This window comes from Gossypium hirsutum, chromosome D11 (genome assembly GCF_007990345.1).
Source record: "Gossypium hirsutum isolate 1008001.06 chromosome D11, Gossypium_hirsutum_v2.1, whole genome shotgun sequence".
Classification (NCBI taxonomy): domain Eukaryota; kingdom Viridiplantae; phylum Streptophyta; class Magnoliopsida; order Malvales; family Malvaceae; genus Gossypium; species Gossypium hirsutum.
Genome location: NC_053447.1, coordinates 67,895,725 through 67,913,834, shown reverse-complemented (window position 1 = coordinate 67,913,834; position 18,110 = coordinate 67,895,725). Strand labels below are relative to the sequence as shown.

At 35.9% G+C, this 18,110-nt stretch overlaps 1 protein-coding gene and 1 pseudogene across 3 annotated transcripts; both read left to right on the top strand.

The window, feature by feature from the left end:
- Positions 1–433: 433 nt before the first annotated feature.
- Positions 434–5,249, top strand: LOC107935698 (TMV resistance protein N). 3 transcript variants are annotated; one of them, XM_041104971.1, is made up of 6 exons: positions 438–874; positions 958–2,030; positions 2,293–3,394; positions 3,729–3,769; positions 4,197–4,437; positions 4,581–5,249. In XM_041104971.1, the coding sequence occupies exons 2-6, from the start codon at positions 1,438–1,440 to the stop codon at positions 4,782–4,784; spliced, it is 2,181 nt and encodes a 726-aa protein (XP_040960905.1). In that variant the 5' UTR covers positions 438–874; positions 958–1,437; the 3' UTR covers positions 4,785–5,249. The 3 variants fall into 3 exon arrangements, with proteins under 3 accessions (XP_040960907.1, XP_040960905.1, XP_040960906.1); XM_041104972.1 differs by having other exon boundaries at positions 439–874; positions 4,834–5,249; XM_041104973.1 differs by lacking the exons at positions 4,197–4,437; positions 4,581–5,249 and adding an exon at positions 3,884–4,190 and having other exon boundaries at positions 434–874.
- A 6,245-nt stretch (positions 5,250–11,494) lies between these two features.
- On the top strand, positions 11,495–14,320 carry LOC107935684 (beta-ureidopropionase-like; annotated as a pseudogene).
- Positions 14,321–18,110: the final 3,790 nt, after the last annotated feature.

Sequence of the window (18,110 nt, the reverse complement as noted above, 5' to 3'; positions counted from 1 at the left end):
TAAATTTGTGTATTTAATTTTTCAATTTTTTCCGTAATTTTTACTTGTTCGTTGTTTAATCGGATCAATCCCAACAAAAATAATCTTAACCAGCATGTGTCTTTCGAGATAAAAGTTTTCTCAATTATTAGGATACCTCTACCACTCAATATTCAGAATGGTCAATGGGTTCGAGTTGCTTCCTGTCGCATTTTTATCAGTGATGATGCTTCCATTGTAGAAATTCTGGACAAGCAAGTCGAAATGGATATGTCTTTCGAGATAGAAGTTTTCCACGTGTCGATGCGAGTAGTTGGTTGTTTGGTAAACTTTTTAACCAGCCCATAACGAAGGATCATTATTAAAGATATATTCAGCATCGAGGCTTGTTGCACAAGTCATAAGCTGAATCTGTTTGCACTTGCTCTTAACACCAACAGTTACAACGAAATCTTCCTTCCCCTTTCAAGGAAACCCAAAAGGAAGGACAAGTTCTATGCCTCTGATGTTGCCTTCGTTGTCAAGTTTGAGTTCATTAAGAGAGTTGAAGCTAAGGAACTGCAATCTTCGTGAAGTAGATATTCCTAGTGATATTTCTTGCCTATCCTCCTTGACAGATCTTGATCTTAGTGGTAACAATTTCATCAGCATACTTGCGTCTCTTACTCAAAGAGCTTAAACTTCTTATGTTATAAATTGCAAAGAGCTTAAATCCTTGCCTGAGCTTCTAACAAGTATAGAGAGAGTATGCATAGATGGCTGAACTTCACTTGAAGTAGTTGCAAGTCCATCAAAAGTATGAAATTTATTGGATTTAGCTTCCATTAAAGCAATTAACTGCTACAGATTGGCTGACAACATCAATGCATTAACATTTTTGAAAATACATCACAAGGTTAATTAATTTCTCTTTCTTTCCCTCTCATACTTGGGAATTTGTGGTTTTATTTACCAAGCGACTGAAGTTTCATTTTGCAGGCATTTGCAAATTCAATACAAATGTTTGATGTTATTATACCTGGAAGTGAAATCCCAAAATAGTTTAGCCAACAGAGTGGTGGCTCTACAATTAGGATACCTCTACCACTCAATATTCAGAATGGTCAATGGGTTGGAGTTGCTTCCTGTCGCATTTTTGTCAGTGATGATGCTTCCATTGTAGAAATTCTGGACAAGCGAGTCGAAAAGGATCTGTCCTTCGAGATAGAAGTTCTCCACGTGTCGATGCGAGTAGTTGGTTGTTTGGTAAACTTTTTAACCAGCCCATAACGAAGGATAATTATTAAAGATATATTTTAATGATTATTGTCATAATCTTATCTACTCTATAATTATTAAATACGTAAAATACAAACCGTCCAACATTTTTAATAGCCTCCACTGTGCCCACTTTCACCTTCTTGGATTCTTCTTGGAAAGAACATCCATCACTCATTTTGACCCCTAATCTCCTCCCCTATGCTCATATACTTACTTTTTCTAGTTTCTTTGCGAGGATCGGGCGATCTATTTTCTGATTTTGAGCACCAGATAGAGATATCCTTCTCCTTTCATACATCCTCATGCTGTCGTTACCTTCGACTTCTTCGCCCATTTCTAGAAAGAAATATGATGTTTTTCTTGAGTTTTAGAGGTGAAGATACTCGCAAGAACTTCACGGGTCATCTTTATGATGCTCTAAAGAGTAGTGGAATCGTCACCTTCAGGGATGATCCAAAGCTGGACGCTGGCGAAGAGATCGCACCCGAACTCTCCAAAGCAATTCAGCAATCATGGTGCTCGGTAATTATTTTTTCAAAAACCTATGCCTTTTCAGGATGGTGCTTGGAGGAGCTTGCTGAAATTGTTCAACAAAAAAATGCTAACGGACATAAAGTATTTCCAATTTTCTACCAAGTGGATCCATCCGATTTAAGAAACCAAAAAGAAAAAGTAGAAGAAGCCTTTGCCAAACATGAAGTGAGGTACAAGGAAGATAAAGACAAGATCCAAAAGTGGCGAAATGCTTTGGCTGAAGTAGCTAAGATCAAAGGATGGCATTTACATAATGGGTAATTCTTTCATTTCTTCTCTATTTCCTAGTTTTAATGACTAAAAAATTGTTTTTTTTTCTAGATTGCATGTAATTTTTTAGAATTTTGTGTTTAATTAAGAATTCTAACGAGAAAGTTGTGTATTTTGATGCCATAATATATCTTACTGTCTTATTCTTGCTTTTTGTTTGCTTCCAACTATATTATATTTCATGATTCATTGAACTAAAAATGACAAAGAGCATTTGAAAGATAGAAACAATTTTTTATTTCGTTGTAGGAATGAATCAGAGTTTATCGGAGACATTGTTAGGAAGATATCAGCCAAATTATGTGAGACATATCCAATTGTTCATGATGAATTGGTTGGAATTAGCTTACCTTTGAAGGAGCTGTATTCGAAAATAAACATCGGGGAAGATGATGTCCGCATTATAGGAATTTGCGGAATGGGTGGCATCGGTAAAACAACTCTTGCGAGGGTTGTTTACACTCAAATGTCACCTCATTTTGAAGGCAAAAGCTTTCTTGCTGATATTCGAGAAGTTTCAAACAAATGTGGACTTGTTTCTTTACAGAAACAACTTCTTTCTCAAATCTTGCCAAATGAATGCTTCAATTTTTTCAATGTTCATAAAGGGAATGCCATAATTAGCCGCAGGTTGTGTAGTGAAAAGGTTCTTGTTGTTCTTGATGATGTTGATAATGTACAACACTTGAAATGCTTGGTTGGAAGGCGTGATTGGTTTGGTTTAGGGAGTCGAATCATTGTAACAACAAGAGATGAACATTTACTCCGATCTTACGGAGTCGATGGTGTGTATAAGCCTAAAACAATGAATCCAGACGATGCACTTAGACTTTTCAATTTGAATGCTTTTCATAGTGATACAGTGCCAAAAGATGATTTCATTGAGCTTTCTGAACATGTTGTATGTTATGCTGGTGGTCTCCCCTTAGCTCTTGAAGTTTTGGGCTCATTTTTGTGCGAAAGAGATATAGTTCAATGGAGAAGCGCAATCGAAAGACTTAAAGAAGATTCTAACAAAGAAATTCTTAACACGCTAAGAATTAGCTTTGATGGATTGGAAGAAAAGGAGAAGAACATATTTCTAGATATAGCGTGCTTCTTCAATGGTGAGAAGAGAGATTTGGTAATGAAAGTATTGGATGGTTGTGAGTTTTTTCCAGATATTGGAATCGATATTCTCATTAAAAAATCTCTCATAAAAGTTAGTGATGACAACCAACATTTGCGGATGCATGCCTTGTTGCAAGAAATGGGAAGAAAAATTGTTGAAGAAAAATGTGTTGATGAACCTCGAAAACGTTGTAGATTGTGGAAAGAAAAAGATGTCCATCATGTCCTAACAAAAAACACGGTAAATCATTCAACAAAAATTATATACAAAATTTTCTTTTTATCAATATATGATGTAAATCTAAAGCTTAGTCTAATTTATTTACATATCGATCCTTAACTGACATTGAGTGGCTTTAAAATAGTTTTCATTTGTTGATTATAAATATTAATAATGATTTGTTATATAAGTGTTTAATTTTATTGAATTTCTCTCATTCAAAAATATTTTATTTCCTATATTTCGACCAAAAGATTGTGATAATGTTGAACATAGATGTAAATTTCAAAAGTTTTATTGTACAATTTAGACTATTTATTTTGTATTTTTATTGTCTATTCTTAATTATTTTTAGGCTACCGAAGTGATTGAAGGTATGATCATCGACAATAAAAGGTAAGAAAACATACATATGAATTTATCAATATGTACTATTAATATTGTTATTATTTTTTGTAAAAAAATCAATTAAAAACAACAACAAAAAAACCTTTTGACTTTACTTGGCAGAGTGGAAAGAAAATCAAAAGGGTGGAAAACTGAAGGGATGGAAAACTTGATTGGAAAGATGGAAAATTGAATGGAAAATATATTTCCCTCCTCACTATTGCTTGGTATAGGGAAAAGTGAGAAGAAAAGAAAATAAAACATTTGAAAATAAAATCTCTCTCTCTCATTGTCTTCCTTCTCATTCCAATTTGGAATGATTCAATTTTTTGCATTACAATGGAAATTGATCATTCTATCAATGTAACATAGCTTTTAGATATTGAATGTCTTTGTATATTTTGAATCTCATATTTGTTTTACTCATGGTTATTAGGGAATCAAGCAAGATGCTCAACTTGTGTGCCGATACCTTCTCAAAGATGAAAAACTTGAGACTGCTCAAAGTGCTTTGCCAAACAAATTGTGATGATCTCAAATATCTTTCTAATGAACTACGGCTTTTATATTGGACAGGATATCTTTTAAGATGCTTACCTTCAAGCTTCCAACCAAACAACCTTGTTGCACTTCTTTTACCATATAGTCGCATTAAACTACTATGGAAGGGAAATAGAGTAAGAATTAACTCATCTTATCCTTGTGTTTTAGCTTATTTTAATATAAATTATTAAACTTTGATTAAGGTAAAAATACAAAAACAAAATTGAGAATTATTATGCTTTCTCTTTTCTCTCTAATTTATTATTGTCTTCAACAGCCCTTGTATAAGTTGAAAATAATGAACCTCAAAGGTTGCCAAAACCTGATCAAGACACCAAACTTCACAACAGCATCAAATCTTGAAGTTTTAATTTTGGAAGGCTGTACCAAATTAGTGGATATTCATCCATCAATAGGAGTGCTTAAGAGCCTTAAACTTTTGAATTTAAGAGATTGCAAAAGTCTTAGAGTCTTCCGATAAAAATTAGAATGGAATCTCTTGAAACATTAATTTTTTCGGGTTGCTCAAGTCTTGTAAGGTTTCCGAAGATTGATGGGAAAATGGAACGTATAAAAACTCTAGAGCTTTCTGGTTGTTATAGAGTTGAAAATTTCTCGGAGAATTTGCAGCAAGCAAAGTTGCGACCAAATTTGTCTTCTGTTTTCAAGGTAATCCAAGGAAGAAGGACAACTCCCATGGCTCCAATGTTGCCTTTGTTGTCAGGTTTGAGTTCATTAAGCAAGCTAAATCTAAGGGAGTGCAATCTTTGTGAAGTAGATATTCCACGTGACATTTCTGGTCTATCCTCTTTGAAACATCTCGATCTACGTGGTAACAATTTCATCAGCATACCTGCATCTCTTACTGGACTCTCGAAGCTTGAGTGTCTTTACTTGTCATATTGCAACATGTGCACTCTTGATGAAGCAGATATTCATAGTTCTATTTCTGGTCTATCCTCTTTGCAATATCTTGATCTTAGTGGTAACAATTTCATCAGCATAACTGTTGGTGCAAGAGGCAGCAGCAAGCTGTTTCTAGTCTTGCTTGAGTAGTAAGCCTCGAGGCTTGGTGAAGAACCAAACTCGGAAGCAGAAAAAACAGAAAGATGAAGCTAGCAAGAGAAAACAGAAAAGAGAGAAAAAGATTGAATGAAAATGAGCTGATATTTTTCATTAACACATGAACAAGGCATTAAGCCATTACATATATCAGTCAATGAGTAAAACAAACAAGTAATCACCTAATAACATACCTAACACCACTAAAATGCCTAGTAACTTGGTAAACTTGATTGAAAAACAAAAAGCTTTTACCTAAACTTGTCATTCAGCACCTAATTACATCAAAATGCAGCTACCAACTAAGTTTGATCCTAACTAAATACAAAACAATCAATTAAGGAAACTAAATGAATAGCTTCAGCTTGCTGCACCAATTTGCTGTTGAAGCACGTTCCTTGCATGGCCACCTTTGCTGCAACATGGGAGCTGACTTCAACACTCCTCCTCAGCTTCTATGCAGCAGACTCCTAGCTTCCTCTTCAGGCTTAGAAATCTTGATACACCAAGAGGTTTTGTGAAGATATCAGCAATCTGATTTTCAGAGCTGCAATGGATTAGCTCGATCTCTCGAGCTTGTTCCATTTCTCTAATCACATGGAGTTTGATGTTGAAATGTTTTGTCCTGCCATGGAAGACAGGATTTTTAGCAATAGCAACTGCTGACTTGTTGTCACAATGTATCACAGTTGCTTCATTCTGCTGTAGATTCAAGTCGCTCAAAATTTTTCTCAGCCACATAGCTTGATTAACAGCATTGGCAGCTGCTACATACTCTGCTTCTGCTGTCGATTGAGCCACCATTGTTTGTTTTCTTGAGCTCCAACAAATCATAGCTGAGCCAAGTGTAAAAGCATAGCCAGAAGTGCTCTTCATGTCATCCTTTGAACCAGCCCAATCGCTATCAGTGTAGCCAATCAGTTTCAACTCTTCAGCCTTTCTAAACTGTATTCCATGGTTTAAGGTACCTTTGATGTATCTTAGCACCCTTTTTCCAGCCTTGTAATGTTGCTGGTTACAGCAGTGCATGAACCTTGATAGCATGCTCACAGCAAACAGAATGTCAGGTCTTGTTGCTGTCAAATACAATAAACACCCAACAAGGCTTCTGTAATCTGTTTCACAGACAGATTCATGTTCCTCCTGGCTCGATAGCTTTATACCAATAGCCATTGGTGTGCTCACTGGTTTACAATTCTCCATTGAGAATTTAGCCAGCACTTTCAAGGCAAATGTCTTTTGTTTCAAGAAGATTCCTCCTTCTATTTGATTGACTTCCATTCCTAGGAAATATGTCATCAATCCCAGGTCTGACATCTCAAACATTTCCTTCATTCTTGCCTTGAAATCAGCCATCATAAACTTGTCTCCTCCAGTCACTAGAAGATCATCAACATATAGTGACACAATAAGCTGTGTTTCAGCTCCATTCCTTTTAACATAGAGTGTAGGCTCACTAGCACTCCTTTCAAATCCCAAGCTGACCAAATATGAGTCAATTCGAGCATACCAGGCTCGAGGGGCCTGTTTTAGGCCATACAAGGCCTTTCTTAGCCTATACACCAAATGTTCCTTACCAGGCACTATAAAACCTGGGGGTTGCTCGATGTATATCTCTTCTTCTAGAAATCCATTGAGGAATGCAGACTTGACATCCATTTGGTGGATTGTCCACTGGTTCTGAGCAGCAACTGCAATCAGCAATCTGATTGTATCGAGTCTGGCTACTGGAGCAAATGTTTCCATGTAGTCCAGACCATACCTTTGACTGAAGCCCTTTACAACTAGCCTGGCCTTTAGCTTGTTTAGACTTCCATCTGCATTGTGCTTCACTCGATAGACCCATTTTACACCAATAGTCTTTCTGTTGGTAGGCTTTTCAACCAACTCCCATGTCTGATTCTTTACAATCATGTTGATTTCATCAACCATAGCTTGTTTCCAACCTTCGTCTGCCTCAGCCTCTTCAAAACTGCTAGGTTCTGCTGTTGCAACCTGTGCCCTTTCATAAATATCTTCTAGGGGCCTTGTGCCTCTCACAGGCACATCATCAACATCCATTTCAGGTCCTAGCTGCTCAAGTTCAGCTTGATTAGGCACTAGGTCTTCTGAAACTGCTTCTGGCTCATTTTTCTCCCAATTCCAGCAGGCTTTCTCATCAAAGATGACATCTCTGCTCACTTGGACTTTGTTTATCAAGGGATCCAGAACCCTGTAGCCCTTTTTGACTGAGCTGTAGCCTACTAGAACACCTGGTTGAGCCCTTTTAGAGAGCTTGTCTCTCTTTGCTGCTGGTATTTGTGCATAACACAGGCAACCAAACACCTTCAGGTGTGCCAAGGAAGGCTTGAAACCAAACCAAGCCTCGAAAGGTGTCTCGGATGCAAGAGCTTTAGTAGGAAGCCTGTTCTGAAGGTAAACAGCAGTGTTTACTGCCTCAGCCCACATGGTCTTGGGCAGTTTCTTCTCAAACAGCAGACATCTGGCCATATCCATCAGACTTCTATTCTTTCTTTCAGCTACCCCATTCTGCTGAGGTGTGTAGACATTTGTAAGCTGATGTTTGATACCAGCATCATTGCAAATGGCTTGAAACTGAGCTGAAGTGTACTCAGTGCCATTGTCTGTCCTTATCGATTTCAGCTTGCAACCTGTTTCTGTTTCTACAGCAATTTTAAACTTCACAAACACTTGAGCTACCTCAGACTTGTGTTTTAAAAAGAAAATCCAGCAAAACCTTGTAAGATCATCAATGAAGAGGATGAAATACCTGTTTTTGCTGAGTGATTCAGTCCTCATCGGGCCACATACATCAGAGTGCACCAGCTGCAGTCTTTCAGTAGCTCTCCAAGCTGAATTTGTAGGAAATGGCAGTCTTGCCTGTTTCCCCATTTGGCAGACTTCACACACATCATCATGCTCCACTGAGCTGGTGAAGTTCTCTGCCATGCCCTCTTTGGCCAATCGAGCCATTGATCTGAAGTTGGCATGTCCAAGCCTTTGATGCCAAAGCTTGGAGTCTTCAACAGAGGCTGTGTATGCTGAGTTTGAGTCATTTGCCCAGTGAACCTCAAAGCATTTATCAGTCATTGTGACTGTCATAAGGCTTGATCCACTTGGATCAGTAATATGGCATTGTTTATCCTTGAACACAACAGAATAACCTTTCTCGAGCAGTTGAGCTATGCTGAGAAGGTTTCTGTCAATCTGAGGTACCAACAGCACATTTGGAATGATCTTATTGCCTGTGGGAGTACATATCAGCACTTCTCCTCTTCCTTCAGCCCTTATAAACTGACCATTTCCAACCTTGACCTTGGTTTTATAACTTTTGTCCAAGGTTTTAAACAAGGAGGCATCTGGTGACATGTGATTAGTGCAACCACTGTCCAGCAACCAGCCTTTAGAGCATTTCTTCTCAGAAGCTACACAGGAAACAGCAAAGACCTGTTCTTCTTGGTCACTACTGTCCTCAGCTACTCGAGCTTCAATCTTTGACTGCTGAAATTGATTCTGCCTTGGCTTACTTCTGTTTTTGCAGACCCTTTCAACATGGCCCTTCTTCTTGCAGTGTTGGCATACTGCATCTGGCCTAAACCAGCATCTGTCTTCTGGATGGTCAGGCTTCTTGCAATATCTGCAGGGCTGGTCATTGCTCCTTGCAGCATCAGGCTTAGGCCTGTTTTTCCAAGGCCTTTTGCCTCTTTGAGCATTAGTGCTCGAGGTTTCTCTGGCCTTGGCTTGAAATGCACCTTCTTGGTGATCTTCAGCTCTGCTAGCTCTTCTTTGTTCCTGAGCATAAAAGGTGTTGATTAGCTCAGTCAAAGAGATGCTAGCAAGGTCTCTTGAGTCCTCTAGAGAGGATATCTTGGCCTCATATCTCTCAGGCAAAGTGGAGAGGACTTTCTCCACAATTCTTGCCTCATCAAAGTGCTCACCTAGGAGCCTTATGCTGTTAACCACTGCCATAATTCTATCTGAGTACTGCTTCACTGTTTCTTCTTCCTTCATCTTCAAATTCTCGAAATCCCTTCTCAAGTTTAGCAGCTGCTGTTGCCTTGTTCTCTCAGTGCCTTGAAACTCCTCCTTGAGCTTATCCCAGGCCTGTTTTGGAGTCTCACAGGCCATAATTCTGGTGAAGATGACATCTGACACACAGTTCTGGATGCAGGACATGGCTTTGTGCCTTTTGGTCCTCTCATCAGCATGTTGCCTAATCTGAGCTACTGTGGGATTAGCCCTCAGTGGTGCTGGCTCAGTATCTGTGTTGACAACTTCCCACAGATCGAAGGCCTGTAGGTAAGTCTTCATCTTGACCAGCCATATGTGAAAGCCTTCTCCATTGAAGACTGGTGGGGCTGCTGGTGAAAAACCTGAAGAAGCCATCAAGTTCCTTGTTTTGAAGCAACAGGTCCACTAAGACAAGAGCTCTCGATACCAATTGTTGGTGCAAGAGGCAGCAGCAAGCTGTTTCTAGTCTTGCTTGAGTAGTAAGCCTCGAGGCTTGGTGAAGAAGCAAACTCGGAAGCAGAAAAAACAGAAAGATGAAGCTAGCAAGAGAAAACAGAAAAGAGAGAAAAAGATTGAATGAAAATGAGCTGATATTTTTCATTAACACATGAACAAGGCATTAAGCCATTACATATATCAGTCAATGAGTAAAACAAACAAGTAATCACCTAATAACATACCTAACACCACTAAAATGCCTAGTAACTTAGTAAACTTGATTGAAAAACAAAAAGCTTTTACCTAAACTTGTCATTCAGCACCTAATTACATCAAAATGCAGCTACCAACTAAGTTTGATCCTAACTAAATACAAAACAATCAATTAAGGAAACTAAATGAATAGCTTCAGCTTGCTGCACCAATTTGCTGTTGAAGCACGTTCCTTGCATGGCCACCTTTGCTGCAACATGGGAGCTGACTTCAACAATAACTGCATCTCTTACTCCACTATCAAAGCTTCAGTTTCTTGGATTGGCATATTGCAATATGCTTAAATCGTTGCCTGATATACCGACAAGGTTAGGATACGTGTGGCTAGATGGTTGTTCTTCACTTGAAGTATGCAATTTAGTGGATTCGGCTGCCTTTAGAGCCATTAACTGCTTCAAATTGGCTGAGAATATCAATGCATTAACACTACGTAAAGTATGCAATTTAATGGGTTCGGGTGCCTTTACAGCCATTAACTGCTTCAAATTGGCCGAGAATATGAATGCATTAACACTGCTGAAAAACCAGCTTAAGGTCGATTAATCTCCATTTTCTCCCTTACAAAATCTCATATTTGAGAATTTATGGTTTTAGTTACCAAACGACTTGTGTTTTATTTTGCAGGCATTTGCAAATTCAAGAGAAATGTTTGATATTATTATGCCCGGAAGTGAAATCCCAGAATGGTTTAGCCAACAAACAAGTGACTCTTCAATTAACATACCCCTGCCTATCAACCTTCAGAAAGATAGTCAATGGATTGGAGTTGCTTGCTGCTGGATTTTTGTCAGTAATGATGCTTCAAGGGATAACAAATATATCGGTTATGAAGCATATATCTATTATGGAAATTCTGAACAAGCCTGCTGTAATGGATCTCTTTTTCGAGGCAGAAATTATCGACGGATTAACGGATGTGGCTGGGGGCTGATTGAACCAATAATGAAAGATCACCTTTTACTTTGTTATTGGTCGCGTGATAAATTATATCCTTCCTTGGAGGATAAATATGACGACTGTGAAACCACTAATTTATGGACAACACATTGCTTAGAAAAAAAATGCGATAAGCTTGAGGTGTTTTTCATGAGACGCAGAGTTAAGGTGAAGAAGTGTGGTTTTAAAATAGTGTATGAGAAAGATTTGGAAGAGATAAAAGAGTTGCAGTGCCATACCACTCAATCTTCTCCAAATTTTGAACACATCCACCAACACTCTGCTCACAACCATGGATCAGTAGGTAGCACTTCTCACATAAAATAGAAACCTAATATCTACGATGAAGCGGAGGAAGAAGGGCCGCAACCAAAACGGATGCAACTTTTTTTCAATTTTTTATAATTGGCCAATATGGGAAGACGCATTAACTTGGTAAATTACTTAACCAACCTTGTCCTACTAAATTTTTTTACTCATCTACCTTGTTTACATCTTTTATTTCATTTTCCATTTGATTGTAGTAAAACATTTTCCTGAAAAGCTTTTCAGCCTTTTTCAGTGTTTGTTTGGCTGAAAATATTTTCCTCAGCTAAAATCAATTACAAACACGGGAAAAACAGCCTTAATTTTTTAAAATGTCTTACCGTTTCTAATTCGGTAAGACATTTTCAGTAAAATTAGACACTGATCTTCCCTTTCCCTTTCCCTTTCCCTTCCCCTTCCCCTTCCCCTTCCCCTATCCTTGACACCTGATCTTCTGCTTGCCATCAGCCAACACCGATTCTCAACACCAGACACCGGCGTTCATCAACCTTTTTTCTGTGTTTTGATTTCGGAGCAATAATTGAGGGAATCAGAAAATGGAGAAAACTGATGGAATTGGGAAAGAAAATGGAAGCACGGAAGAAAAGCAAAGTTTCAAAGATGGATCAATTTGTGGGTATAATTCGCTTCACCACCTCTTGAACGCAAATCTCAAGCCTCAACTCTACCAGGTCTTTTCTTTTTATTTTTTCCCGCTTTCCGGGTTGTAATTTCTCTGTCTTCACTTTGTTGATTTAATTGGGTAATTTTGTTTTTCTTAATCTGGCCATGCACTGAGCAAAAAATTCTAATCTTTCCTGTTATTTTTCTTGCTTATATATATATTGTAAAAGAAAATTTGATCATGAAAATGGAAACCCCATTTCAAATTGTCTATTATGAATCGATTGGTTATTGTCTTTTTGGTCAGTTTTTGCCACTGAAATGATCATTGCAGTCGATCCTAGAATTTGTAAACAGTTTATCTCATTAACAAGTAACATGTTTTGCCTATTAAAAGTCAAAATCTACTGATCTTATTGCTGGTGAAAGTAACAATCTTTTGGAATTTTGTTATGGTTTATTAACAGGAAGTCAGCCGGTTGCTTCTGGGGCTGAATTGCGGAACAACACTTGAAACTATTGTTCCACCTGAATCAGCTAAAGCCCTCTCTTCAAAACATGAGTTTGATCTTCAGGTGCCTATTTATTTATCCAACATTACTGCATTATAACGATTTGTTGATAGAGAGATCCATCATCTTAGCTCGTCAATATTGGAAAACAACAACCACAAGGTTGGCCTGGCTGAAATCGTAATACTCTTATAAAACAATCAAAGTGAAGGAACAATAAATGTTTTGGACACTTTAGATATACAAGGCACTACCATGCATTTTGACTGCAACTGAAGATTATGTTAATCTTTAGGCAGGGTTAGTTAATCTATGTCATATGTTCTGATATTTGTATGGAATATTTTTCTTCCTCCATTTTCCCCCTTTTTCAGTTTCTAGTTCATACATTTGAACATTTGGTTATAATAGTTCTAATGTATAATTTTAGTACTACCAGGATCTCCTTGAAATATGTTGATTTTCATTCAATCCACTCTTATCTAAGTGGTTGAAAAACATCCCTTTTCTCATTACAAAATTATTCTCTCACCGACCTGACCTGCATACTTGTAGTTATTATCTATGTAGATTTTTGTCATTTCAATACAAGTATATTGTAGAAGGCAGTTATATGTGCTTTTCCATTTCAAATTATTCCAGGCTTTCAAATTTTCTGCTGACAAAGAGTTGTTAAGAGAACCCCGGTAAGGGTCGGTCTTATTCAGAACTCCATTGCTCTCCCAACCACTGCTCCCTTTTCAGACCAGAAAGAAAGCTATATTTGAGAAATTGGGACCAATAATTGATGCTGCCGGTACTTCAGGAGTCAACATAATATGCTTGCAGGTATGGTCAATTTTATTGGTTGATGCATAATATTCTGAAAATGCAAATTAATGAGTCTATGATGCAAGTTTAGGAAGCATGGATGATGCCATTTGCCTTCTGTACACGAGAAAAGAGGTGGTGTGAATTTGCAGAACCTGTTAACGGGGAATCTACACAATTTCTTCAGGAATCTGCACTCAAGTATAACATGGTCATTATAAGCTCAATGGTTGAGAGGAATATAAATCATGGAGAGACTCTCTGGAATACTGCTGTTATAATTGGAAATCATGGCAACATAATAGGCAAACACCGTAAGGTAAATGCAGTAGTTTATCTGGGTATGGGTTTATATTTCTTGAATTTTTATTGATTTAATTTGCTTAATTGACTGGCTTCTGGCAGAAACATATTCCTAGAGGTGGGGACTTCAATGAGAGCACGTATTAAATCAATAGATTTAAATTGGGGACTTCAATGGAGCCTGTTGCCTTTGTTGATTGCATTTGCTGATATTTCTAGTATATTGTTAGTTCATTTGCTTCATAGATATCATATGGTTGTCTGCCTCTTTACCTAGTTGTATTAAATTAATAGATGTCAGTTGAAAATTTTGATTGTATGTATCATTCATTTTGATTTTACTATCAGTTCTATGAAATTCTTTTTTGGGCCATGAGTGATTTTTTCTTAGCAGTTACGTGAGCACGTTTTGCCATATGTCTAAGTAAAAAGCTGGGTTCTTCGCTTGTATTTTTTTCCTCTCTATTGGATGGCAGCCTATAGTATTGGGGCAATGCTTGATCTAGTAGTAGCTTTCAAAGAACATAGCTGATTGCATGCATATGGTTATGTATTTGTTGAATGCATACATATATACATATTTATGTCTGTAAATGTGTGCATTGGGATAAATTTTATAGGATTTAGCTTTGTGTTACAATGTAGATTGGTTGGCTAAGGAATTGGTTATACTTGAGAGTGGCTGAAATTTGATAATGATGCTATTTGTGTTGTTTGTAAGACAACAAAAAAATTGCTTTTATGCTGAGCGTAATTTCATCAGAAGATCACTACAATTAGATTCACTACTAATTAGTAAATTTCGAAAGTAGTTTGCAATGCTTTTATATTTTAATAATTGAGTATTATTATATATTTAATTTGATTTATTTAATTATAAATAAATCATTGCAATATATGTAAAAATAATTTAAAAGATAAAATTTTATTAATATATATTAATATATGTAAAAACAACTTTTTTGGAAAATATTTTTAAGAAATCTGCCAAACAGCAGAAAATATTTTACACAGATTCATCCAAACACTAGAAAATATTTTCAGTAAATCATTTTACGGAAAACATTTTACTGGCAAACAAACAGAAAGTAATCATTCTAAACTTATTTGCATATGAGATATGATCATTTTATTATATACTAAAATTTTAAAAAAATACCAATTAAAATTTTATTCACTTAATTCATTCCTTTTTGCATAATTGAAATGTGTACATTTTGATATTTATTAAAATTTTATTCTCATTATATATATTCACTTACATCTATATTTTATTTTTAGGTTGAAATAAATATAATCAATTGAGATAGAAATGTGGAGAAAAATAGATAGTTAAGCAACGATATAGGTAATACTAAGGTGAAAATCCTTTAATGAGGATTAGATCATAATTTCGGCTAAGTTAAAAACTATTTTATTTTTACTTGAGACCAACTTATGTGTTCAATTTAATCAGTCAAAATTGTTTTTATAAATTTGGAAGATTAAATATAAGTCCTTAATAGTACTTAAATAGGTTTAATTCCTTCTAACAAAAGTACCATTTAAATTTCATGGCTTCAAATAGAGCTGTCCATGGGCCGGGCCCGGAAAAAAATTTTGGCCCGACTCTTAGGCCCAGGCCCGGCCCGAAATATGGGCCTGAAATTTTGCCCAAGCCCGGCCCGGGAAAAAAAGAGTAAGCCCGAGCCCGGCCCGGCCCGATTTTTAATAAATACAAAAAAAATATTTTAAAAATAAAAAAATAAAAATAAAAATAAAAATATTTTAAAAGTATTTTAAAATTAAAAAATAAAAATAAAAAATATATATTTATTATATTCGGGCCGGGCCGGGCCCGGGCCCGGGCCAAAAAAGTTGAGCCCGAGCCCGGCACATTTTTTAAACGGGCCTCGTTTTTTTGCCCAAGCCCATATTTCGGGCCTATATTTTTACCCGAACCCTCCCATATTTCAGGCGGGCCGTCGGGCCGGGCCGGGCCGCCCGGCCCATGGACAGGTCTAGCTTCAAATATAAATAATATTATTCCAACTCTTCAATTTATATTTTTTACAAAGTATTTAAGTTTAGACATTTATTTTTAACACTTGTTTAAATATAAAAATAAAGTACGCTCTTTTAATTATTTGGAAAATCTTTTCCGTGTGAGAGACATTTTCATATCCAATTTTTTTTTCAAAATTCTATAATTTCATTTTTGTTATTGTCTACTGTTATTGTTTAGAGAAATAAAAATATAATTTTTGGTCGATATGAGTAAGATTTTCAATGATTGTATTTATGTGATATCAACAAAAATTTTTGAATTTGAGGTAAGTTAATATAGATGATCTCAATGCAACAAAAATAATGATGGTGTTTTTATGTTTGTCCCCTAGACCAAGAGAAGCATGAAAGTCTGCTCAAAGGATCATGCAAGTGAGGGACCAACAAAAGTCATCAAGTTGGAATGGAAGGGGACACCTTAGCAATTATAGGCTCGGACGAATTTAGGGAATTAGCAAAATATAATTAGTTGTTTTTATCATGTAATGTAATGTAAATTATGTATATTGAAATGAACGTTGTTTTTAAAATGTAAATTCAAATAGTAATTTAGTCGTAATGTAAATAAAACCTTTAAAATTAGGCATAAGGATAATAATAATAATAAAGGTTTTTTAACGCAAAATTTGACAAGTTGACCTATATTCATTTCTTTTAAGTAATTTGGCTCTCAACATTTTATTGAGTCAAATTATGAATTTTTTAAAGCAAAATGCTGGTTGAACTATTAATTTAACAGTGTTGACATGACATAATAGTGAATTCATTTCAATTCATCATTAAACTTTTCAAGTGTCTCTCAATTGCCCATCTTTTCCTCCAACTCAAAGACGCGATAAAAGTGAAGAAAATTGCATTTGATTAGTGCACAATTTTCTTCTGACTTCTTTCATAATTGATGCACAATTATGATTGTTAATAAAATGAAATTATCAAATGTTTGCCTCTATTTTGAATCAAACTCTTATTGTGTTGGTTCCCAAGGTGACAAGACCGGAATGACAATCTCATTTTAGATCGATCAATCTTTGTACGGTCTTGTTTTAGGTGATCACTTAAACAATTGCAACAAAAATGAGAAGCTGGTTCGAGGATTCATTTGGGGTCAACATTTGGCAATCGGAAACCAACATTAGTGAGCTGGTATAAATTTTGTATGCCTTTGAAGAATGGTGGAGTTAGGTTGAGGAAAGTACGAGACCACAATAAAGCTTGCATGATTAAGGTAGCTTTTAATGTCATTTCTTACGTGAATGTGCTATGGGTTGAAGTCCATGGAAACAAGTATGGGGTAATAAGTAGATGGTCGGCTTCAATCCATCCTTCTAATTGCTTGCTTCTCTGGAGGGCTTTGTCCAATATTTGGGAAGATGTACTAAATGGTGTCTATTGGGCGCTAGGAAATGGGAGGGCAGTGAGTTTCGCCGGACCTCAAAGAACTTTTTCTGTGGAAGGAACTGATTGGGGTACTCTTTTTGCTATGGCTGCTAGAAACTTTGGTAAAATAGAAATGCCTTTGTTATCAGTAGTGGCGTTGCAGGAACTATATATGGTATTAAGGAATGAGTGCCTTTCATGGTCTCGGCATGTTATGGAGGTAAAGTTAAAGCAGGGGACTAACGGTTCCAACAGCGCTAATCGTGCGCGGTGGTATTAAGGAACAGTTTTTATGATTTACATTATATAAAATTTGGTAAATTTCTTAAAATGCCTCAACTTTAATGCCTATATTTTCTAATATAATAATTATCTTTAAATTATTTCCAATTTTACTATATTAATAACTTACATTATATAAAATTTAATTTATTCTATATTTAAATATATATCATTTTCATCTAATTTTATTTTTAACCAAACATACTTTATATTATACTTTATTTATCAGTCATAAGTCAATTAGATATTAACTTATTTAAAAAATGACTAAAAAACTTACTACTTTTAAAAGTAACAAATATTATTATAGTAATTTTTTTTATCTTTTCATAAAAAATTGAGATTAAAATCTAAAACATTGGATTTCTAAAACATTTAAGTTAACAAATTCAACCAATGCCATGATGGTTATATAATTTTTTCTATAACTATAACCTTTTCTAAACACATCAAGAGTATTGCACATTCCAATTTTTCATAATCACTACTTTCTAATGTTACATATATTGCATGTGATTTCAATTATATTACTAATAATGATTAAAAAATAATTGTTAAAATTTACCTTTATTTTAAAAAACAAACTCACAAAACGTTTCACATATACCAAACAAATTGGATTGGAGTTGCTTTCTGCTGCATTTTCCGATGAAAGGGTTATCGGTAGTATAACTTATATCCATTATAGAAATTCCCGATAATCTAGTCATAATGGATCTGTTTTTCAAGTTAAACATCCTCGAACGGTCGATCCCAGTTTCATTGGTTTAGGCGGGGAATAGGAGCAGCCCATAACGAACAACCACCTTTTTCTTCGTTATTTCTCT